General features: G+C 55.5%; 1 protein-coding gene across 8 annotated transcripts; it reads right to left on the bottom strand.

Annotated features, from left to right (window-relative positions):
- Positions 1-4: 4 nt before the first annotated feature.
- POU6F1 (POU class 6 homeobox 1) lies at positions 5-24696 on the bottom strand. 8 transcript variants are annotated; one of them, XM_075049413.1, is made up of 14 exons: positions 24477-24696; positions 23696-23765; positions 20089-20233; positions 12061-12167; positions 9203-9299; positions 8206-8404; positions 6233-6354; positions 5553-5778; positions 4578-4813; positions 4058-4186; positions 3654-3872; positions 2425-2563; positions 1854-2028; positions 5-1142 (listed from the first exon to the last, which is right to left on the bottom strand). In XM_075049413.1, exons 5-14 carry the CDS (start codon positions 9254-9256, stop codon positions 797-799), a joined length of 1845 nt encoding a protein of 614 aa, XP_074905514.1. In that variant the 5' UTR covers positions 9257-9299; positions 12061-12167; positions 20089-20233; positions 23696-23765; positions 24477-24696; the 3' UTR covers positions 5-796. The 8 variants fall into 8 exon arrangements, 7 of the variants coding, with proteins under 7 accessions (XP_074905514.1, XP_074905516.1, XP_074905515.1 ...); XM_075049415.1 differs by having other exon boundaries at positions 12065-12167; positions 24477-24695; XM_075049414.1 differs by lacking the exons at positions 20089-20233; positions 23696-23765; positions 24477-24696 and adding an exon at positions 17725-17778.
- Between the last annotated feature and the right edge of the window lie 43 nt (positions 24697-24739).

Genomic DNA, 24739 nt, shown 5'->3' with positions numbered 1-24739 from the left:
GAAAAAAGAAAAATACTGTTTATTTCACACCACTACATCAAGTGCATCAGTCTGCCGCGTCCCTGGCGGGGCGACCCAGCGTCCCCTCCCTGTCCCCCCCCAAACTACCCCCTCTCCAGCCGTCGCCTCTCCCCATTGCTCCCCGGGCGAGAGGGGTCGAGGGATGGAGTCCCCCAACCTGCCTGGCCCCGGGGCTTAGCGTGGGGGGAGCAGGGAAGGGGGTGCTGCCTCCATTATGGGGTTCACCCCCCCACAACCCTCTTGGGACGGTGCGAAGCCCAGTGAAGTCCCCAACCATCACCCACAGCGATGTCCCCACGGTGGGGTGGGTCGCACTGAAGAAGCCCCTCGCACTGGTGGGCACGAGGTGGGGGACCGCTGAAATCAAAGGGCGGGTGAAATTAAATTGGGGCTTACCCCTAGCAAGCCGTGACACTACCTCGGAAACACAGGAAAACGGCCAAAAAATGAAAATCACTCCTTTTTTGGGGGGGGACGACAACACTTGGGGGGGGCAGGAGAGGCGGTGCGTGCAGGCAGGGGGTCCGTCACCACGCACATTACAGGCAAGAGGAGGCATGAGGCAGGCATGACACCTGACGTGAACACGCTTAGGTCATGTGTGATGTGGAGGAAAGGGGGACGGACACACGGACACACCTACGGGCACGGTGGGGTGGTGGAGACCCCAGCACCCACCGCGGGGCTGGGGGACAAAGTCGGTGGCAAAAGTGCTGATGGCAGGAGGTCGGGGTGGGCAACGGGGTGGGGGGACGTCCCCGTCCCCGTCCCCTATTTAGGGGATCTGAAAGACGTTGAGTTTACTGGTGTTTTTGAGGGTCTGCCGGCGGTTGCAGAACCAGACGCGGACGACTTCACGGTCGTAGTTGAGCTCCTTGGCGATCTCGGTGATCTCTTGGCCGGTGGGCAAGGCGTTCTTCTCGAAGTAGGCGTTGAGAGCCTCGATGGCTTGGGGGGTGAAGGAGGTACGGCGCTTCCGTTTTTTGGAGGGTTCCCCCCCGACGAATTCCATCAGGTTTTGTTGCCCCTCTTGGTTACGGAGCTCGGCTTCGCTCAACCACTTCTCCAGCACTGGTTTCAGCTTCTGGGCGCTCTTGGGGGTGATGTCCAGCTTCTCAAACCTGCAGCAGGCACCGAGAAACCCTCAGGGATGTGGCAAGGACGGGGGGGGACAGCGGGGGACGCACACCGTGAAGGGGTTGGGGGCACTGCTGCCTTTGGTGGGCGAGACCATGGTGGGGAGTGATGCTGCGGTGAGGAGCTTCGTGGGCAGCGACCTCACCCACCCTCCTTTTCTCCCATTCTCCTCCTTTCCTCCCATTTTCCTCCTTTCCTCCCATTTTACTCTTCTCCAGATTTCCTTTTCTCTGATTTTCTTCCTTTTCTCCAGTTCTCCCTTTCTCCAGCTTTCCTCTCTTTCTAATTTTCCTCCCTTCCTCTCATTTTCCTCCCGTTCTCCCATTTTCCTCCTTCACTCCATTTTTCCTCCTTTTATCCATTTCTCCTTTTCTCCAACTTTCCTTTCCTCCCTTTCCTTAATTTTCCTTTTGTCTGTTCCTCCTTTTCTCCCATTTTCCTCCCTTTCTGTTTTTCCTTTTCTCCCATTTTCTGCCCTTTCTCCCATTTTCCTTTCTCCAGTTTTCCTCCCTTTCCCTAACTTTCCTTTTGTCTAATTTTCCTTCTTTCCTCCAATTTTCCTCCCCTTCCCTCATTTTCCTTTTGTCTAATTTTCCTCCTTTCCCCCAATTTTCCCTCTTTTCTCCAACTTTCCTCCCTTTCTCCAATTCTCCTCTTTTTCCCCCATTTCCCCCCGAGGCTGCAGCCCCTCGTACCTGCAGATGGCCGACTGGCTGTAGGCCGGTCCCTCGGTGGCCGTCAGGGCCTGTCCCACCTGCGTCTGTGTCAGGCCGAGGGACAAACGTCGGATCTTGAAGTTCTTGGCGAATTCCCGGATCTCCTCCAGGTTAATCCCATCCTCCTCCGCGCTGCTGTTGGGAGCCGGGGGCTCTGCCGGCGGAGGAATGCGGGGGCTGCTGTGAAACGGCCATGGATCTGCCGCCTCCCCCCCCCCCCGCCGCCATAACAAGCATCCCCTTTATTAGGCTCCATAACGAAGGTTGGGTGCCAGCGGTCATCCCCAAGAATGCAGAATGCAGGCGTGCAGCATCCTCTCCCCATCCCAGGGGATCCTAGACATGGGCATTCCCCCAGTATCCCCCCCAGTATCCCCAGCATCTTCTCCCCATCCCAGGGGATCCCAGACCTTGGCATCCCCCCAGTATCCCCCCTGCCCAGTATCCCCAGCATCCTTTCCCCATCCCAGGGGATCCCAGACTCCATTATCCCTCTTCCCAGGGCATCCCAGTCCCCAGAATCCCCCCAGTACCCCCAGTGGTGACTCACTGGAGACCAGCTGGCTGACGGTGGGGGTCTCCGAGCAGGTGATAGGGACGGGCACAGAAGAAGCCTTTGCCGCCGGGGCAGGATTTGCCATCACCACGGCCGGCTGGGAGAGAGCCGGGGCCGGCTGGATGGGCTGGACCTGGGGCAGAGGGGAGGGTCAGCACCCCCAGAGCAGGGGCTCCCCCTCTTCCAGCGCCATAGCTGGGCTGCCTGCCCACCGGCTCCATCCCTGTGGTGGCAGGAGAGCGGCCACTGCATTGCTTTCGCTGATGATGGAGGTAAGACAGGCTGGGATGGAGAGGTGATGCTGGAAACCACCCAGCTCCATGCTCGGAATGGGGCCGTGACAATTCGGTACTGGGTTTGGGGTGTCCTGCCACATAGGTTTGGGAGCAACCAGCGCCTCTGCTCATGCCAAGGTGAGGTTTGGTCACGTCCCATCCCAGCTGGGAAATTCAGTGGGCACAGAGAGTGGGATGCCCCACGGGGCAGCACGGTGGGGCAGGAGGGGATGTGTCCCAAAGCTGCTCACGGGCTCCCAAAGCAACGTGGCTGGGTCCCAAAGATGCTCAGGTCCTCCCAAAGCAACGTGGTTGGGTCCCAGAGCAATACAGCTGGGTCCCAATGATGCTCTCATGCTTCCAGAGCAATGTGGCTGGGTCCCAGAAATGCCCATGTCCCCCCCAAGCAACATGGTCAGGTCCCAAAGAACATGGCCGGGTCCCAAAGATGCTCACGTGCTCCCGAAGCAACATGGCCAGGTCCCAAAGCAACACAGCCACGTCCCAAAGATGCTCATGTGCTTCCAAAGCAACGTGGCCACATCCCAAAGCAACGTGGTTGGGTCCCAAAGCCACGCAGCCAGGTCCCAAACATGCTCATGTGCTCCCAAAGCAATGTGTCTGGGTCCCAAAGCCACGCGTCTGGGTCCCAAACATGCTGACATGGTCCCAAAGCAACGTGGCTGGGTCCAAAAGCCACACGGCCAGGTCCCAAAGATGCTCACGTGCTCCAAAAGCAATGTCGCTGCATCCCAAAGATGCTCACACGCTCCTAAACCAATGTGGCTGCATCCCAAAGATGCTCACACGCTCCTAAATCAACACGGCCGGGTCCCCAAGCCACGTGTTCGGGTCCCAAAGATGCTCGTGTGCTCCCAAAGCCACGGAGCCAGGGATGGTGCCAGCCCCTTTGGCCACGCAGCCGTCAGCCCCGTGCCCGTCGCTCACCTCGTTCTTGGGGGGGGGCTCGGGGGTGCCGCTTTTCTTGATGGCGGCCGCCTGGATGGCGCTGCCGGCCAGCGTGGCGATGACCTGGCCCTGGGCATTGAGCAGCAGCTGGGGCGTCACCGTCTGTACCTGCAGGTTCTGGGCCGGCAGAGCGGCCGGGGCTGGGCTGGCTGCCGCCATCCCGGGGGGGTTCACCACCCACGGCAGGGTCCCGATCACCTGGGCGAAGGGAGGAGAGCCAGAGCTGGGGTGGGGGGGGGTTGCATCCTGCAAACACCCTTCCCCGAGGTGGTGGGGGACACACTGGCTGCGTCCGTCTCCTCCTTTCCCAGGAGAAACAACCCCCCTGGTGGGGGGGGCAGCAGGTGGTGGGTTTGCAAGGGCAGGTCCCCCCTCAGCGGTACCTGGCCCTGGGCGTTGGTCAGGATCTGGCCCGTGATGCCCTGCACGCTGGAGATGGTGTTTGCGATCACGGGGGCGGCTGCCAAGGAGCCGAGGAGCTGGGTTTGGCCCCCGAGAGAAGCCGCGCTGATCTGCAGAGAACCGAAAGCCGGGGGTCAGAGACGTGGGTCACCCCAGGCCACCGCGTCCCCCCGCGCACAGCCGGCCACCCCCTTCCCCGTGGCAGGGTGACTCCTGCCTCGCCGTCGTGATGGGATGCAGTCCCTTGACGTCCTTAAATCCATCCTTTAGATTTTGCCTAAAGCAAAGCTGCCTGCGCGGTCGCTCGTCGTTCACCAGGGATTTGGAAACAGAGGCTGGGATCTTGCACGATCCCCCGGGACATGATGGCTGAAACAGAGTGCTTCGTCCTCAGGGAAGCACGACTTCTCGCGGCTCTCCACGGCCACGTAAGGCACCGGATAAAGGGAAGCGGGTGCCGAACTCGCCCGGCTCCACGCTGTGGGCTGCCAGGCTCCTTACTATGCCAGGGTTAAAGGCAAATCCAGCAGGTTGGACGGTGATCTGGGTCTGCGTCTCTAACGGCTTGGCCACGGGCGGCGTGGGTGCTGCAGCGGGCTGTGGCAGGATGGGGGGCTGGCCGGGCGCAGTGGGGAAGACGCCAGGGGTCTGGAGGGGGGGCCGGGGCTGGACCGCAGCCTGCAGTGGCTGGGCAGGCTGCACCGGCGCTTGGATGGCTGTGTTCAGTACGGCAGCGGCTGCGAAGCAAAGAGACGGAGAGAGCGTGAGCCGGGGGGGAGACAGGGACACCGAGGAGACCCTGAGTGTCCCCCTCACCGCTCACTGTCCCTGCCCAAAAGGAACCGAATCACCAGGTGATTCATCTCCGCACGCTCGTGTTATCGCAGAGAAAGGTCCCCCCAGCTCCTGTCTAACAGGCAGAGCCAAGCCCCTCTGCTGCAGCAGGACGCATCCTGCCTGGCTGGGGTGCTGGGTCTAACCCAAACCAGGTGCTGTTGCCCGCACAGAGGGTGAGGGGCACCTCCGCGGTCCTGTCATCTCCCCCCTCTGCGAATCATTCCTGGGACAGACTCCTTCCCTCATGGGAGCTCAAGAGGCAACGATTCCCTCTTACAGGGAACAGCACAAATCCTGCTCCAGGCAGCGCTGGAGAGGCACCCATCCTCCTGCTCTCATGCCCGCAGGTCTCCCCCCTTGCAGAACCTCACCCGCTGCAAGGGGGTGCCATACCCAGAGCCCCAAATCTAACCTGGACCTCACATCCCATCCCTGTGCGCTGCCTTCCTCCCTCTCGCTGTCCTCATCCTGCCCTTGCCTTCTCCCACGCTCCCGGCACCTTTTGTACAGGGGGAGCCGCAAACAAACCCCCAAAATAAAACGCCGTTGCAGACCCCTCCTGGAGAGGACAGCCTGGATTCGGCATGAGCTGGGGGAGGACGAATTAAGGAGGCTGCAAAGCAGAAGAGCGCCGGTTACCTTGCAAATTGGCTATAGGCGGTTTGAAAATTCCCCCTGTAGGAGAAGCAGCCGTCAATCCGGGAAGGGCAGCGACCGTTGCTGTAGGAAATGTCCACACAGCCAGCCCCTGCTGACCTGCCACTTGACCTGCAATACTGATGGGGATAAGAAGAGGTTGAGTAACTGTCCCTGCTGGAACCATTACTCCTGTCACAACTGTTGCTAAGTTTTCCTGAGTCAAGACCTGCAAAAGTAAACAAGATTTAAAAAAGAACAAAAATCAACGCCACTGCAGATAGCATCAGCGGAGCATAAGTCTTTGCAAAGGGGCCCGTAGACCCGGTGGCCGGGCGGCCCGGGGTCCCTCCCATCTCAGCAGCTGGGTTCCCAGCTCCGTGGAGTCCCCCTCTCCATGGGGAGACGCTGGGGGGGGATCCCCCCCACCCCCCCAAACCACCCGACGCGTCTCTGGCAGCACCTCGGCGGCGCAAGGCCCTTGGCGAGGGCGCCAAGCAGAGGGAAACCGCCTTGGTTCGGGGCGTAGGTCCTACACCCCGCGCCACGAGCGGTCGTCTCTGCCCTCGGGGTTTGCCTACAGCAAGCGGACGCCCCCCCGGGGTCCCCACCTTGTCCTCCCCCCCTCCACCCCAGCCTTCTCCCTCCTGTCCCGTCCCGCTCTGCGGCTGCAGGGTAGTTACCTGCGGGGTCGCTTGCACGGCCAGCGGGGCCAACGTCTGCGGCTGCTGGCTCGTGGCGTGGCTGAAGGTGCTGACGGAGGGGACGGTGCTGGGTGATGCTCTGGCCGCCGGTTTGGCTTTGCCTGCGGAAGGGCGGAGGAGATGGGTTGGAGAGATGCTGCCGGTTGAGCGATAGCAGCTTGTCTGTACAAAGGATGGGGGTGAGGGTGGGGGGCACCCAAATTACACACACCCAGGGAATGAACACCCTCCCACGGGTGTCCCGGGGGAGCTGCAGCCCCAAGGAGCCAGTGTGAAACCCAGCGTGGGGCATCCTTGGGAACAGCACTCTGCGTCCCCCAAGGTAGGGTTGCTGCCCAGGTTGTGGGATGCAGGGGAAGGGCATTTGGGGGCTTCTTACGGGATGTTTTGGGGAGGAGGCAAAGGAGGGAGAAGGGAGAGGTTTGGGTCATTTGGGGAGGAATGAGTGTGGGGAATAGGGAGGTTAAGGAGATACAAAGGAGCGGTGGCATGTAAGCAGTTTGCTGGGCTGTGTGCGCCTCTCTCGGGCTGTCCGATCCGGCAGGAGATATTTTCCTCCGCCAGCTGCTGGCTCCAAAATTAGCAGCAATTAAAGTGGCGTCAGCCCCCAAACCATTCACCCAGGAAGGGGAGCTGGAAAGGGAAGGGACCAATATCACCTAGCCAGCACCCAGCAGAGGGGCGTCCCCCGTGGGCTGAGCTTCGTTGGGTGTCTTTCAACCCGGCACCCAAATTCACAGAATATATAATATTTCATAGTTATTGTGAACATCTGAGTAAGAGGAAACCTTGCTCCTAATCCATATTTATTACTTGCAAAAGAGCTACTTGTTTTTTGAGCAACCTCTTGTATTTATTCTGCTCAACTTCTAATAATGGCAACCCGCGAGTATAAAATCCACTTAATCCTCTTCTATTTTTGTAAAAAGAAAAACACCCTTTTCCTGCCTTTTCCTTTGGCAGAAAAAAAGTTTTACCAAATAAATACTTTTCTCATCTAAGAGCCAGGCATTTCTCGGGTTTGGTTCCGTGCCCAGAAATAACTACAGGTCTGCAAGATTTAAAAAAGCTTTTTTTTTTAATTTCCTACCAAAACCAAGCACAGATAACACCCAGCACTTCCCAAATTGCAAAGACTGTGCTACGGGGCAGCAACGCTGCCAGGTCTGATGGGTTTTGTGTAGCCTGCTGTGCTTTTCCTCCCCTCCAGCCTGCGGCAGCAGGACCAGAGCATCCCCCAGTGCGGAGGGACACTCGCCTTTTCCTCTTGCCAACTGGCCTCAAACAAGCTACAATCCTGCCCTTTTTTTTTTTTTTTTTTTTTGGCAAAACCATGGGAATCTGGTTGTGCTCTGAATACAGCACAGAGGTGACAACCAGAGAAAGTCCTATTAATAAATAAAGCACAAGAGTGGCAGGAAAGGGGATGGGACAGGGGCGCTTGCAGGCAGATTTGGGATGGACCTGCAGGAAAATTGGGGTGCTGGCCAAAAAGCAGCAAGGAATAGACCAGGATCTCCCCAAAGCCTTATTTCCAGAGCTGCATTCCCGTGTGAGAAGGGACGCACCAGCAGTGAGCTCGGCACCCTGGAACAGCCCGGGGCTGGGGAGAGGAAACCCAAGCCCCTGCTCTAAGTGGCTGTGGGGAAACCGAGCTCCCCAGCAAAACATCTCATCGACAAATGTCCTCTCTATTTTAAGCACATGTTTGAGGGCTGTCCTTGATGCAGGATGCTTTTCCCCATCTCCTCCTGGAGGAGGAATTGGTTTTGCTAACTCCTAACCCAGCTTGGCATGGGGATGCTCCAGAGCAGGGCAAGTCTGCCTGCACTGACGGGTGCAGCTCGTCCTCCCGGCTCCGACCCAGCGGTCCGGAGCCCAACTTCACTTGCAGGGATGGACAGACCAGGGGCAACCCAGGGAATGAGCCCCAGGGAAGGAAAGTGTCTTACCGGCTGCCTCGCTGCTGCATGAGCTCTGGGTGCTGGGTGGGACCTCCTCTCTGCCTGGGTGGCCGGTCTTTCCCGGGGAGCCCCGTGCTACCTCCCCTGGTGGCATCTCCAAGGGTTTCCGGTCCTCCTCGGCCGGGAGCGGGGTGTCCACGCCGACCTCCAGCACTCGGATGGTTTCATGGCTGGACATGACAATAACCTGCAGATGTGCCCCAAAATATCCATCAGGTCCGGGTGCCCAACCCCACGGCGGCGTCCCCCAGGCCACAGCAAAGAAGCTCCCCCTGCCCCACGGGAAATGTCTTAGGGTGACCCTTAAAACCGACCAAGCAGAGCCCACCCCGTCCCCTCAAGGAGGGATGGATGGGAGGGATCACAGTCCCCTCCAGCACCTTGCTGCTTTAATTAATCGGCAGCTTCTGGGCTCTGATACACCCCAGCTCTGCACGCATCAGCGGGTGAGACCTTCAGCAGGTAAATCACGGCTGCCAGCGGCCGCTGCACCCCCGGCAGAGCTGGCACCACCATATCTGCAGCACTAGTGCGAGCACTGATCTACAGCCCCGGGGGTCTGACCCAGGGTCGGGTGAGCCCTCCAAATCAAGATACGATTTCTCCCGTATTGAGGAGACATGGAGAGTGACGAGCAGAGATACCTGCTGCTCCTCCAGCTCTCCCGTGGCTGCAGGCAGCCAAACCCTGGAGCAAAGATCTCTTGCAAACAGCGAGGCTGCAGAATGAGGACTGCACGCCTCCTCTTTGTTGTTAAAAAAACCCGAGATGAGGCAACCAAGCTCCAAAAGATGGGGCTGAACATCTCCATGCCCAAGTGTGGGGGCAAACAGGGTGGTCGTGAGCATGGGGGAGGAGTGAGATGGTTTTTCACCCGGCGCCAGGGCACACAGTGGGGCTCCAAACCCCAAATCCCCACCCCATGGCCCTCTGGGTTGTGGGGTGTGAAGGGGTACAGTGGGGATGGAGGTGGTGATGACCATACCTGCTCGTTGACCGTTAGCGAAGCCTCCTGGGGCTGCACGGCTTCAGTGTCCATGGTGTCCCGGCGAAGGTGGGAGAGGGCTCAGACCTTCCACATGCTGCAAGTGGAGAACACGGGAGGGTTCGTCATTGACACAGCGAGTGGCTTGGGGGGTCACACGCTGGGTCGACCCAGGGTGCAGAGCAAACCTGGTCTCTCCCCCTGCTTCCCTGCTCCTCTCTGGCTCTACCACCCACCTCTCTCCCACTCTGTACTGGCCCTGGCTGCGATTCAGGGCACCGCAGAGCTTGCTAATGCCCTCCTGCCCTGTACCGTGGGGATGCATGCTCCTTCCCAGGGGAGACTTTGGTGTCTCGCGTATCTCCCACCACCTCCCATCCTCTTGGCAAAGAGGTCATGGACGTAAGGTAGCGTAATTTATTGGGTGAACATCAAATATACAGGCAGCAGAGCAAGGGAAGGGTTATTGCAAGGGCCAAGCCTTTCCACCTCTTCTCTCCCTTTGGGAGATGAGGATGCAATTCCTATAGTGTCCTTTGAAAACTCTAAAAAACCAGGCACGGACCACATGAAACCACCTGTGCCTCCTATTTGAAGCCCAGAGCAGGTCCCCAAAGTCTTGGCGTGACGCTTCGCAGCTCTCCCAAGCCCCTGACGCTGGCTGCAAGAAGTAGGAGAGTCAATTTGCTCTTTCCTGAGGGGACCTAAATTGATGGGGACACTTCATTAAGCTGGTGAAATGAGTCGTTCATGGAGGGAAGGGGCTTGGCACACCTGTTGGAAGGCAACTCTTCCTCTTCCAACACCCTTCATTAACTCATTTGGTCACGTATTGTCCCCTCGCTACCTTGCAGAAGCATAATTGCCTTTATAAGAGGCTTATGAATTTTTTATTAGGAACGTCTCGGGGATGCATTTAACCAGCCAGCCTGGATGACATTCAAAATTACTCGATGCATGTGCAAAGGTGTCCTTGTTTGTGTAACTGCTTGGGAGCCTGGAGGCATGTTGATGCTGGTAGTTGCAGCTAGGCCCCAGCTCTCCCTGTCCCAGCTGTCCCAAAATGCTGGGCAGCGTCTGCTCGCCTCCAGTGCTGACCACCTCTGTGCTGGGCCTGATCCTGTCTCTGCCCCACAAGGGATGCTGGCATTGCACAGACCAGCCAGCTCAGCCCTCGGCAAGCTCTGCAAAGCCGAGTGTGTTAAACGGAGGCAGAGCTCGGGCAGAGCCTCCCCGGGCTCACAACTCATCCATAAGGGAGTTTCAGCCCCAAACTTGTGTTAGTGCATTTCATCCCTTGTTTTTCACTTCTGCCAGGGAATCTGGTGCGGTGCGGGCATCCCCTGCCGCTCTGCTCTGCTGTGATACATTGGCCCGTCATGTCAGCCCAGGAGACACTTTCAGGATGCGAGAAACATCCCCCGGCACTGTTTTACAAGCCCTTTATCGTTTCTCTGTGTCTTAGAAGCCACCAGGCTCCTGCTGAGGCCACCAAGCGTATCCTGAGCCAGAGCTGGTGTTTGTATGCAATTAGTAAACATAGTTATTCGGATCCTGTTGATCCAAAGGGGCCTAAATTGAATTAAGAGCCAAATTCTCATTTGAAACTCAACAGGGGCCAAGCATCTAATTCCCTTAGGCTGGCTTTTGTACACACCACTCATTATTTATTATCTGCAGTGAAGTGACGCCTGGGGTCCCAGCAGAGACGGGGCTGTTTCCTTCGCCAGCCGCTCACCTCAGCTCTCCTCCTTCCTTAGCCCTGCCAGGCTCAACCCAAAAATTCACACAGGACCCAGAACAGTCCTGCTGCCAGATTCAGCGAGGACTTTTAGAGCAGCTGGTGACTGATCTCCAGTAGCCGCTGTGAATTTTTAAACCTGGCCTTAGCTTCAGAGCAGACAAACACCTTGGGATGCCGGTGCACAGTTTAATTAACAATTTATTCTAGTGCAACAGAGAACAGAGCAAGGGACGAGCAAGTGGCTTATGCAGGCAGCTGGCATTATTAAAAGTTAATGAGCTCTCCAGCAGCCAGAGCCCGGCAAACGGTGAGGAAGCCGGAGCAAGGGATATTTGTGCTGCCTGCAAGGGGCAGGCAGTGCAGACAAACCAGCAAAACAAAGAAGCAAAGTGTCCCGCTGCAAGAAGAGCAAGCAAGGGAAGGAAAACTCTCCAGAGGAGCTTTCTGAACTTCTCTGGAGAGTAGCTGGCAATGGGGAGGGTCGTTGGGGGCATGGGAGGGGCTCTGACCCTGTGTCCTGCTGAATTCACCCCACGGGCTGTGATCCACTTGCTCCAGTAGCTGCTATCTATCACTTTATCTTCCCTCTGCACCACCGGACCATGGTGGCCTGGATGGATCCTGGCACAAGCAGAGCAGCCCCTAGGGCTTTGCTAACGAGGAGCAAACCCCAGCGTCTTGTGGCAGCTTTTTCCTACACCTGAGCCTGGAAGAGGTGGGAAAACTTCCTCCTCTCGTCCCAGCACCTCCCTGCCACCGTTGCTGCCCCAGGGATCCCTTCCCAGCTCCCCACTCTGGCTGTCACATAGGGGTCTTCATTTAGAGCAGGTAGTTGAGCCCAAATTGGGATCCCAAACTGGCAGGTGAGGGCACAATGACTGCAGCTGGAAGGGAAGGGGCAGCGGAAGGGGCTGCTTGGTCTGTGGGGAGACCCCTCCTGCACAGCCAGGACACATCCAAAACTCAAAACCACCCGCAGAGTCACTGCAGAGCAGGGCCTGGAGCGGTGGGGGGCACGGGGCTGCTGCATGGGGAATACGGAGCTGAAATCCTGTGGGATTGCTGCGGCGATCTTCAGGGCAGTGTGGGGAGAGGCGGCAGCCCCGGTACTCACTCACTGTTTGCTCTGGGGTGAAAGGACACTCCTGGCAGGAGATGGGGCTGGCTGCTGCGTCCTGCTCCTCGGGGCAGGCTGCTGGGCTGCGGCACTCCGGGTTTAGGCTGTAGGGAGAGAAAAACCAGAGCTGTGTTATAAGTTACGACGAAAATTTGTACGCCAGCCCGGGGATAATCCAATCAAGGTTTATTGTAGCAAGCAACAAGCAGGCAAAACAGTGCTGGGTGGCCGGGGAGTCTCCGCTCCACCAACGGCACACACTTGATGAGGTAACGTGTTTCACAGTTAAACAGTTAAGTGTTACATAGGTATGGGAATTCCAGGTACGCCTATACATATTCATGACCTATTCCCGCTTTGCATTAAAATGAATTCCAAGAGGTATTACAATTAGTTCCAAGAGGTATTACAATTAGTTCCAAGGGGACGCTCCCTCAAGTTTATCTATCCAAGCCACGGAATCGGCCTTGGCCGGTTTCTGGGACCAGTTCCTTATTTTCTCAGAAAACTGCTCTTGAGGAGCTATCTGATAAGGTAATCAAGACTGGCACATCCTGCTTACTTAGCTCAACATCTAGTTTCTGCACTTGTTACTGCGGTTATTACGGTTAAAAGCAGCTTAGTTACTAAGTTGTAGAGATCAATATATTTTAACAATCAACAGGTTTGATTAACAAATTGGTTATGCAAAGTTTATTACAGCTGTCTCTGTGTCGAGCTCTGCCTGCTCCCATGCTCCCCGAAAGTGATGAGGAACAACAGGATCCCGCGCGTCAAGCTCTTGGGGAGAGGGGACAACTCAAAAGCGTCCCATCCTCGCAACTTAATTCTCCTTTATTGCTCCTCATCGCTGCCGAAGGGCTGTAGGGAGAGAAAAACCAGAGCTGTCTCCGTGCCGAGCTCTGCCTGCTCCCGTGCTCCCCGAAAGCGATGAGGAGCAAGAAGATCCCGCGCGTCAAGCTCTTGGCGAGAGGGGACAACTCAAAAGCGTCCCATCCTCATAACTTAATTCTCCCTTATGGCTCCTCATTGCTGCCGAAGGGCAGAGGAGCTTTGGGAACTCAAGCTGAAATGGCAAGCTGCCTCTAAAGCCCATGGTACTGAGAAGTTAATGCACGTGTTGGCTTTTCTCAGAGGCTCAGAGTTTGGTGATGTAAGGAGGACCGAACGCCGCTGCGAACACCAGACCTCACCGTTATCTGTCCCCATCCATCCCAGCCTACATTAAAGACCCTCTCTCAGAACCCCAGATTTATTCTAGCACAATCGGAGTGGCGAAAGGCTGAAGAGGGCAATAATATCCCTGCTCTGACCGCTGTATTTATCTCTGTGTGAGCCGTAGATCTGTTCAGGCCTGCCCCGTGGGGGAAGACTCAAATAACACAGAGAGAAGAGGAGAGAGAGATTTTTTCTTGGTGCTGTGCAAAGAGACCAATTAGTGTGCTAGACGATTAAACAGACATTTCATAATGTCAGGCTCGATGCAGTTTGGCGGCGTGCTTCGGATTTCGGAGTGGGCTGCTTCTCCTGTAGCAGACATTCGGCAGGTCGGCAGTACCATTTCATTTCGTTTCTTCACACTTTTTTTTTTTTTTTTTTTTTTTTGCAATTAATGGGACAAATAATTTGTCCAGATGGTGGTGTTAAGTGCACACAGCAAGAAGACAGCCATTTCGCAACAGATGGCGGCAAGGAAATGAAATGCACAAAATAATAATAATAATATTTAAAAAAAAAGAAGGGGGGAAAAAAAAAGGGAAGGATAATTTAAGATGCTCCGAGTCTCACTGTGAATATAATTGCCGTGTTAATTACAAGTGTTGATGAGTCAGAGATGTAGCCACTTGGATCCCAAGTGGGTGGAAATCTAAGTTTGAACGAACTTGCCACAGGTGAGAAACCCTAAGAGGTTAATTAAACCTGCTTCGCGCAGAAGACATTTTGGACATGACTACCACTCGCTAATTACTCGCTGTCGTTATCTTGGATTAATTCCTTTGGATGGACACTCCGATCCCAGGCTGAGGAGTCTGAATGCGCCATAAGCAGATGCCAGCTTCAGGTAGACAAGCCCCAAAAGCCGGTGCTAAGACACTGGTTCCTGCCCCGAGGTGGGTTTGCACGCTCGCACCCCAACGGGGCAAGTGTGCAAATACACGTAGAGGTACAGACACGCCGACACCTCCCAGCAAAGCTGTGTCCAATGCAAAGGGGGACAGGTCTGGGTCGTGGTCCTGCTCCCTGGAAATGAAGCGTTAGGGTAACAACGCAGCCCCAAGCATCCCTTGCTGCGGTCTTGCCAGCTCGCGTGATTTTTTTCACTAGGTTCGAGTGGAAGGATCAGGCTGGAAATGATGTCAACAGAGGGAATTATTTTTCAAAGCATATTTGCAGGTGTCACAGTGGTGGAGACCTGGACCAAAGCGCAGCCGAGCAGTTTGCAAGGTTTTTTTCCCTCCTCACAAATCAGCTTCCCTCTTAAAATGCCTTTTTACCCTTCTAAACTTTATCACTTTTAAGAATTTACTGCATTTACTGATGGGGAAACTGAGGCAGGGGACGAGATGCGACGCATTGCCGCCAGACCTCAAAACCATCCATCTCCGACAAGGACATGCGTCCCAAGGCTGCCTAGCAAGCATCCCTGTACCCGAGCTCACCCGCCGCAAGCCAGGAGGAAAAAGAAAACCAGGCATTTTCTTCTGGTGGGAGAGGAGCCGAACTGGCCAGCCCCAACCTCTGAAATAAAACCTTTCCGCTAAGCAGCAAAACGATGTAAATCTAATTTCTACCCCATTTCCACCCCCATTCTTCTGGTCCTGCAGCAAACCGGCCGGCACGGTGCCACAGTAGGGCTTCGGGTCTGGGCACAGGACTGCAGCCAGCCGATGTAGAGCTTTGCTGAGCGCGGTTTTACAGCCAGCTGTTAAATTCCTGAAGATCGGGGCTGTAAGGGAAAGCTGGCGGCATCTGTACCGGCAGGACAGTGAAATCTTTTTTGAGAGAGGTTTTTTTCTGCTGGGAGGCTTTTGGAGGAGACATGGCAGCTCCCCAGCGTCCTTCATCCACAGTGTTGAGTCAACTTCACGCCTGGAAAACCCCGGAGCCAGGGCTGAGGCTGCTGAATCCCGGGAAAACTCATCTACCGGCCCAACTCACCTTCCAAAGGCGCAGCCGGGGCCGCTCAGGGCTGATCATAAAGTTTATCAACAAACCGAGGGGCTACATTGAGCCTGGACACATGGCTGTGGCGAGCCTGCTGGGGCAGGAGCCGGCTCAGGAATTTGCATTGGTGAAGAAAATGGAGCTGCTGACACGTAGCAGGCACTTCCCAGCCTGGATTGTCGCTCGAGAGATGCAAACGGCACCAGAGCAGGACATGGAGAGGTTGGTTGGCATCGATTTGGCCCCAGCCTGCGTAAAGCTGCCAGGGATGAGCCCTGCCACAAGCGCAGCTCGCTCCGGTACCCCGATCCCAAACAGAAACACGGGTGATCCTTTAATCACTTCATCAGAGCGTCTACTGCCCGGGCAAGGGAGAGGAAATACCCGGTGAAGGGTCCCAAAACCTGCTTGAAAAAAGGGGGAAAACCCAAAACCAGTTGACCAAGCTTTCTTGCCAGTTTGGCGGTTTAACTCCGTTATTTGCAAAATCCTCTTTGCACCATTACACATTTTTCTCCTGGCCATGTCGTGTTTTTTCACAAATAGGGAAGATGCACGGGAGACCGGCGTGCTGCATTCCGCTCTGCTACCGCCGGGCTGTGCGGCCTTGGTTGAATCTCTTCATCTTCGCTTCGCTTCCCACCTTCACGGGGTTTTGGGGGGCAAAAGCCTGATCCCGAATACAACCTCCTGCCTCTGTGGCCGTGATGAGGGTGGTGGGGGTCCCCTCTTTGCTGCCTGTTTGCAATGCAAACCCTGGCCGGCTCGTCCCGGCATGGGGAGCAGCTGGATCAGTTTACGGTGACTTCCCAGGAATCCGCTCCTTTCTCCGGAGAGACAGGAAAGTATTTTTATTCCGGCTACACATAGACAGAGGAGATGATGGGATTAAGTTCACCTCCCAAGGTCATGCCAGAGGAGCGTGGCAAAACCAGGAGCAGATTTTGGATCTCCCAAGCCGGCGCACTCGGACCTCCCATCTGTCTCCCCCAAAATAGTGTCCAGTGCATCAATCGCTCTCTGTCCTGCCAACGCCGCGGGACTGGAAGCCACCTCGAGGGTCCAGGACATCTCAGAGAGACATCACGGTCGGTTTGGGGGGCACAGGGCCCCCCCCCCCCTCAGCCTACGGTCCCATGAAATGCAATGGGAGGGGGGGAGCAGCACTTCAGGGACTTTTGAAGCGGGGTTCATCGCCTGAAGACCAAACCTGACCCTGAGATGGCTGCGGCTGCAGGTGCTGGGGATGGGTCTAAGCGGGGGGGGGGACACAGCCCTTTTCCTCCCCTCCATAGGGAAGGAGCGAACACAGCCCCCCCCCCCCCATCGCATTTCTCCCCCCCTCCCCAGACGGTCAGGACCCACCGTACCCCGTACAGTCCCCCCCCATCCCCTGCACTGTCAGACCTCTGCCAGCCTGGGCTCTGCAGCACCCAGGGAAGGTCCCCCCCACCCTGAAACGCAAACCGAGGGGCTCAGGGTGGCCGTGGGAGCTGCCCCCGGGGGGGGACCCCCCCTTCAGGGGTGCACAGCCCCCCCCAAACCCTCGCAGCCCCCATGCCGTGCCCGACACTGTGCCAGAGCACCCCAAAATGCCTTTGTACCCCCCCAGCCCTACTCTCCATCCACCCCGCTCAGCTGCAACAGCCGCCCCCCCCAGGGCTCTGCTCACCCCCACCCCCCCGGAGCGCCTGGGCACCCAAATCCTTGCCTGGCACCCGCACCCCAAGGGCAGGGCCACTCCCTTGTCTCCCACCCCGGGGGTCCCTTTGCCCTCCCCCGGCAGGACCCCAACACTTTCCTCCTGTCCTGCCCCCCCCCCTTCCAACACTCTTTATCCCCAGCCCTGTTTCTCCTCTCCTGCACCCCAAAACCCATCTCCCACAGCCCCCAAATTCTCTTGCCCCCCCCCCCGAAGGGCAGTCACCCCCTTTCCCTGCCCTGGGGCCCGCCAGCCCCCCTCTTTCCCCCTTTCCCGGACACCCCCAGCTCCGGGGTCCCCCCAGGAACCCCCACTTCCCCGTGGTCTCCCCTGGCACCCCCTAATCCTAACACCCCCCCCCCCCCAATTCCGGTGCCCCCCATCTGCATCCTCCACTCTTCGTGGCGTGCGTCCGTCCCCAGTTCTCCCCAATTTACCCCCCCCAACCCCACTGCCCCCCCCAAATCCCCCCCAGAACCCCCCCGACCTACCCTTCCCCCCTTAAAAATCCCCCCCCCCCCAAGCGCTGCACCCCTCTCTCCGCCGTTTTCCCCTCCGCGCCGGTTTCCACACCGCCCCCCCCACCTCCATATCACTCTTTATCATAAATATATAAATTATGCTAATTACGGCATTGCATATTCACCGCGGCGGGGCCCGCCGCCCCCCGCCCGGCCCCGGCCCCGCTCCGGCCCCGCACTCACCGGCTCGAAGGGGAGAAGGGAAAAGGGGGGGGGGGGCTGGAAGGGGAGGAGGAGGAGGAGGAGGAGGAAGGGGGGGGGGGGAATCCGCACCGCTCCGCGCTTCTCCGCGTTGCTCCGCGCCTTCTCCTCTGCCGGGGAATAATTAAAAATTCATCTCACAGCGGCGGCGGCGGCGGCACAAAGGGGAGGGAGGCAGCGGGGGGGGGGGGGGGGGAGGCGGGGAGCGGCCCCGGGACCCCCGTACCCGGGGAGGGAGGGGGGGGGCGGACACACGAGTTGGGGTGGGGTTTTTTTTGGGGGGTGGAAGGATGGGTTGTGGGGTTTTTTTCCTCCGTCGGGTTGAGGGGTTTTGTGTGGGGTTTGGGTTTTTTTTTGTGTGTGTGTTTTTTTTTTTTTTTTTCCCTCCTCCGGGGGGATTTTTTAGCTGCTGCGTCATGAACATAATTTATGCGCAGGCCTTTGCCGCATCCGCGGGGCTGCCGCGCTGGCCGCTGCCGCCGGGGGCGCACGGGGCCCCCCCCGATCCAGAGACATCTCCCCCAGAGCCCCCGGCCCACAGACCCTCGAAACAGGGAGCCCCCAGCCCTGAAACCCCCAAACCACAGCCCCCTCCAGCCCTGAGACCCCCAAACCTGAGCTTCCCCAGCCCTGAAACCCCCAAACCACTGCCCCCTCCAGCCCCACGACCTCCAAATCTGAGCTCCCGAGACCCCCAAACCAGTGCCCCCTCCAGCCCCAAGACCCCCAAATCTGAGCTCCCCAGCCCCAAGACCCCCAAACTAGACCTCCCTCCAGGCCCCTGCCCTGAGACACCCAAACCAGAGCCCTCCCAGACCTCCACATCTGAGCTCCCCAACCCCAAAGCCAGAGCTTCCTCCAGCCCCAAGACCCCCAAAGTCAAAGCTCCGCAGACCCGAAAACCAGAGCTCCCTCCAGGACCCCAAAACCGGAGCCCTTCAGCCCTGAGATCCTGCAGCCAGACCTCCCTCCAGCCCCCGGGCCCCAAAACCAGAGCCCCTGAGACCCCCAAAGTCAGAGCTCCACAGCTCGGGACTCCCCCAAACCAGAACACCCCCACCTCCAAATCAGAGCCTCCCCAAATCCCAAACTCCCCAAAACAAGAGCCCTCCAAGCCTGGAGATCCCCCAGAGTCACTCCAGCCCAAAGACACCCCCAAACCCAGTCTGGCACACCCCAGCCTGGAGACCTCCCAACCCAAGGCATCTTAAATCCAGAGCACCCCCAAATCCAGAGCTCCCCCAAACCTAGAACTTCCCCAAACTCAGAGCCAAAATCCCACAAATTCCCAGACATCCCAGTCCTGTCCCAAAACCCCCAAAGCTCCCAAAAGCCAAATACTGGAGCCCAAATCACTGCCCCGCTCCAAACGCCAGAGACCCCCAAATCCCAGACCCCCACAAGACTCAGATCCCCCAAAACCTGGCCGTGTCCAATCCCAGTCTCCCCTAAAATGCAGACCCCAAAGTGCCAGGACCCCCCAAACCTCACAGCCTCCCACCCCCAACTCCCCCAAAGCCCAGACCCCCAAATCCCACACTCCCCAAATTCCAGCCTGCTTAATTCCCTGACTCTCCCAAAGCCCCAGACTCAATTCCCAGCAGCAGCCTCCCCAGCTTTGGGGTCCCCCTTTGCAAGCCCCAAGCAGCCGGGTCCCCAATTTGCCGGGGTGGGTGCCGGGGGGAGCCCCAGGCTCTGCACCACCCAACAAAATCACGCCTGGAGCAGCCCTCCCGACCCCAGCTCTGAGCCGGCTCATCAAAACCCTAATACAGCATTTCATCATCATAAATTAATACATTAATCATCACATTAACGTGAACCACCCCGGGGTAGCACAAAGGATTCAATTTGTTCGCCTTCACCCCCCCTCTTTATCCGCTTTCCTCCAGGGCCACAGCTTGGGATAGAGCCCCGGTGCTGAACCTGCCGCCTACCAGGGCTCAGGACTTTTCTTTAAGTAATGAAACCACCCCAAAAACCACCCTGAGGCTTGAAAGCGGGAGCTGGAGGCAGGAGCCTGGGCGGGAGCAGCGCCAGCCTTTACCCAGGGAAGCCACAGTAATAATTCAAGATGCTCCATCTTCCCGGCATAGCATTAGCTTCAGATCCAGCCTCCCAGCATAATATGCAGGAGGCTGAGCTTCTCTGCGTGCCGGCCAGCCGGCCGGCTTCCCGCTCCCCGCGCTGGGCTGCAGCGGGCTTGCTTCCGACCCTCTGGGGCTGCACATCCCAAGGACGAGTGGATCCCATGGGATCCTGCCCTCCTTTGGGCTCAAAAGAGTCTGGGGGGGCTTCGGACCCCACGCTTGGAGCTGCTCTGAAAATGAGGTTTATTTAAAAGGGGAGCTGACAGCTCCCTAAGCGGCATGTACAGGACCTTGGGACACCCAAGGGGTCCCAAAAATGAGGATGCATGTAGCCGCTGGCACCCACCTTGCCTGCCGCAGCACTTTTCCGCAGGGACAATGGGGATACGCTCCAGGCCGGTTAACGGAGATCGCACTGGCTGCCCTTAACTCGTGCTTGCTCACCGACGGTGCAAAGTTTGAGCGTCAAGCTGGGAGGCTGCAGGGCTGCTCTGGGGGTGAAGCAATAAAAAGACAATAATAGTTCACAAGACAAAGACGGGATTTGCTTCTGGGTGCCTCCAAGAGGGAATATGCTACCGGAGGCTCTCCGAATCCTACAGGTCATTTTAATTTCCAGGCGTGATCGTGCAGACTTGTGCAAGGCACGCTGCTTGTGAACGAGCCCTGGGCCCTAGGACTCGTCTGCCGGCTTGGAGGGGCTTTTTTTTTTTTTTTGTGGACTGGGTGAAGGAGTGAGGAAATAAGCGCCATAAAGGGAACTCAGGTGCAACTTCAACCTTGTCACTACATAATTGAAAGAAGGAAGAAAACTATTTCTGTAATTGCAAAGCTCATTAGAAGCGCAGGTGCAATTCTGCGGCTTTTCAAGCCAACTTATGGACCAATTATAGCTTGTTTGGAATCATTAAAAAGAAAGGAAGCAGAGTACATTATTATCTTGCATTCTGTATCTTTTACAATTTTAAAATTGTAACTTCCTTCTTGTCTCCTGGCAGGAAAAAAGGAGGGAAAAAGGGACAAAAACTCCAACATAACATCTCAATTATTGGCACCTCTTAAAAATGAGCATGGCTTGATAAAGCCGAATTATTTTTACTTCTTTCCCATCCCTATTAGCTGGAAATAATTGTACCATCCGTCTTTCTCTGCAGAAAAAGCTAATGGACTAATTTAAATCCTTGCCTCATAACACACCTTTTTGGCAGTTCATCATAAGATATTCACAACCCGCTCCCACAGCGCTTTTCCCATCATCCGTGAGCAAGTACATACATTAGCACGGACGTAACAGGCATTCCTGTTCAAAAAATGCAAACACCACGTGCAGTTCTTCCAAGGCCAAATCCATCCCACGTCCTCTCCTGCGCACACAGAAAGGCTTCTCTAATTAACGTCACTTAGACTAGCCTAGCCTCTTAGTACCAGCTTAATATGATAACATTCAGTGCCGATTAGCACCTACCGCTGCAGCCCGCGCTCAGATTGAGCGGGAATTAAGCAAGCGCTCAATGTCTGGCAGAGGTTAACGCCGAGGCACGAATATTAACAAATACATAGCCAGTGCTGACCACGTTTTCATTAATAATCAAATTAGAGACGTTAAAGCATCTTTGCCCCAGTACAGCTGTTACTGGAGACTGCAGTGCAAGTCTGCTGAGAGCCTGGTTTGCATATGCTGTACTGTGATTATGAATATTTAAATACTTCCATCGAGTTGAATTTCAGACTCATTTACATACATTGGCATACTGGTTAATATAATGCATGTGGGGAAAAGGGTGCACAGTGCATTTTTAATTTTTCTTGAAGAGGAATTGATTTCATGAGTGCTGAAAAGCTTTTTTTCTTCAGGAAAATAGCTTCTTTGGAAGGGGAGGGGGGATTTTAATTAACTGTTTGACAGGAATAGCCGGCAAAACTAAAATGCTGACTGCAAGAATGTGTCCTTTGTTCCAGAGCTTGCTCTGTCGGCAAGAACTCTTGGTAGGTGACCAAATTAATATTGCAGGTTTCTTGTCCGTGCTTCTTTTGCCGACTTGGCTGCTCTAATCACACGCAGCAATGGGTCAGAGGAGGGTTTGCACCTGATCGTGCGGTTTCTGGCACATCTGATTTGCTACAGAAAGGCTTCCAGCCCTGCAAGGAACATATATGCCACAAACTAGCTTATTCCAGCTGTTCCGAGAACTTACATGGCTGAAAGTGCAGGAAAAAGCGAGCCAGGACTTTAATTTGGCTCCCATGCTGCAAAGCGACTCCAGTTGCTCAGAAACTTCCCTGAACCTGAGCTTAAGCATGCGCTTTTTAAACACTGCAGGGGGGTTTAATGCAGGTTTGTTGGTGCTACGATAGATCTGGCCCCTGCTTCACTTTTCCCCTTAAAGCTGGAAAGAGGCTCTAAAATTTCCATGGGATTTTTCAGGACACTCAGTAGCATTGGGTGAAATCTGGTCCTGGCAAAGCCAAGGACAGAAACCCCTCGATTTCAGAGGTGGGAGAAGGAAGGAGAGCATTTTCCCTAGGTGGAAGATATCATCCAGTAATTAACAACTGCTTATTCATTATTTTTATGTAATTAATTATAGCCCTACACTCATAGGGTGCTCACTGCCTCGAAGTACCTCTCAATTCTGATTACTCACATGAGTAAAGTTTCACAAACACGTATCTGCTCGTAAGGCCACAGGTATCAGCTGAATTTTTCCTGCTACTTCATTTTTGCTACTTTAAGTAGCAAAAAACGGGTGTTATCCCAGCCAGCTCTGCTTCTAATCAGGGTTAAGTAACCCCGTGTTGTGTATTACACAAGGACTTTTAGCGTGGGCCCTTTGCTCACCCAAAAACGCAGACTCGGCCATTTACGCTTTTATCTGTTTTGCATGTTATCGGTGCAGCACCGATGGCGCCGCCAGGCTCTTTGCAGACCATCCCCTTTGCCTTTCAGAAGCGCCCAGCGTGGGAAGCAAAGTCTGCTGGCACGCAGCCAGGCATCCAGAAACCGCCTCGACTTTTCCAGGTTTCCATTTCGGGGCCGCACGGCGCAAGACGACTCATGAGCCGATTGTTCAGAGCTTTTGACGTTTACTGGAGTTTTTTTTCCTCTTGGAGTCCCAAGAGGCCTTTAAAGGAGGTAGTCATCGATAAAAACACAAATAAAAACAATCACCAGGGATTTGAAGGCAGGTGCCTTCCGAAGACCCCGGCTCCACCAAATGGAAACACTCTCTCCTTGCCTTCCCCACCTCGCAGAGCATTTTCACTCTTTCTTTGCAAGGAAGTTTTCTGTGTAATAGTAAGAAGAGAGTGGAAGAAGGCACGTTAGAATAAATTAGGGTCTGAAGCCAGTAGCTGCTGAACAGGCTTAACCCTGAGCAGTTCCAGCGAGCTCTGGGGCTTTGCAGGGTTGGGTTTGTGAAGACATCTGGGCTCAGTCCCTCAGAAACGACCTTCTCCTTCCTGGAGGTGCTCTCCCCTTCACTTACTTTCACCACACTTAAGTACAACACACCTCACTCCACGTTTCCGTGGGCAGATTTCAAGCCATCCTCTCTCCCATTTTAAAGGGTAAATATTTTTTTTTTTACGGTTCCTGTAGAGTTGCAAGGTGAAGAACATTTTCTGGGCATGAATTATTGATGAAGCCCTCCCAGGCACACCAGCCAACGTGCATATTCATCAGGCAGCCAGTACATTATTCATGAGAAGTTCACTTAAATAGGGAAGAGAACAATGATATTGTTGATTGCAGTGCCTGAAAATGAGCTTGAAAGAGCGAGTTGTGCCCTCAAACTCTGGCCAAAATGCAGCCAGAAAGTTTATCAAAATCACAAAAAAAAGGTGGATTTTTACACTTTAAGGGGGTATCTTTATCATGGTCCTTTCATTGCCATCCATACACATTATTTTTTTAAACAAGACTTTACTCATATAACTACTAGATTGCATCATACCTTTTCTATGCACAGCTCCAGACCTCTGACTGCACCTTCTGCTGGTGGATCTATCTTCAGCAGGCAACACCTGCAACAGATTTTTTGTAACGGTATTTAGCCCCCATAACTCATCCCAAATTCACTAAAGATTATCACAAGAAACCTCACTCTCCTCCTTTAACCCCACGATGTTTTTAAGCCAAGGTAGATGCCACAGCTTTGTTGAACAGGGCTGGTGTTAAGAGGGGGGACTGCCTACTCTTGCAAATGCAGCCCTAAATACAAGGCAAAAGAATGCACGAATCGAAGCGGTATTTTACTTCCATGGATCTACTGAGGTCTCCTCTGTGCTGTTGCTGGATGAAGGGGAACAGCGGGGCAGAACAAGCCTGAGAAATGCACACACCTCACTGTATGTTCACCTTCTTGGCAGTGTTTTGGCTACACTTAGGGCAAGAAGGGGAGACCACAGTCACTTTGGAAAGGAACCTGTTCTTCACATGCCCCATACGTGTTGGGGAGAACACGCTGAAGCCAATGGGTCCTGTGGCAGGATGTTGCCCCCCAAAAGGAGGGTCTCCAGAGGCTCCCTGCCGTAGGGAGGCAGAAAATAAGGTCCTGCGGAGGGCCCCGGGAAGCACTCGGGGCTTGTAACAACAACCACGAGGACACGGTTTAGAAGAACCAACATAACCAGGAGCTCAGGCTGCAGTCACTGTGTTAACGAGCAGCTCTGCCTGCTGATGCTTTGCGGTCCTTAAGGCTTCATTAAGCTTAACAATATTTGGAGGTTACCAACCATTTCCATTGATCTTTTATGCATGAACTCAGAGGCGGCTTCTTTCGCTGGGTGCAATTCAGGAGGAAGCAGGGAGAGAGCCGGGGGCTCCCTCGCCCACCAGTTTCCCCCAGTGCTGCCCCAGGCTCTGGGAGGGCTCTTGCCTGACAAGACAGCCAGCTGGGCTGGGTCCTGCTGGGGCTGGGGGCACCCTGCGTTGCCCCTGGGCCATGCTGCCGGACCCCCACCTCACCTATGGGCCTGGCAGGGCACCCACCCCCATG

The sequence above is a fragment of the Buteo buteo genome, chromosome 17 (assembly GCF_964188355.1).
Source record: "Buteo buteo chromosome 17, bButBut1.hap1.1, whole genome shotgun sequence".
NCBI lineage: Eukaryota > Metazoa > Chordata > Aves > Accipitriformes > Accipitridae > Buteo > Buteo buteo.
The sequence above is the reverse complement of the archived record's forward strand: the minus strand, read 5'-3'. Positions and strand labels throughout refer to the sequence as shown.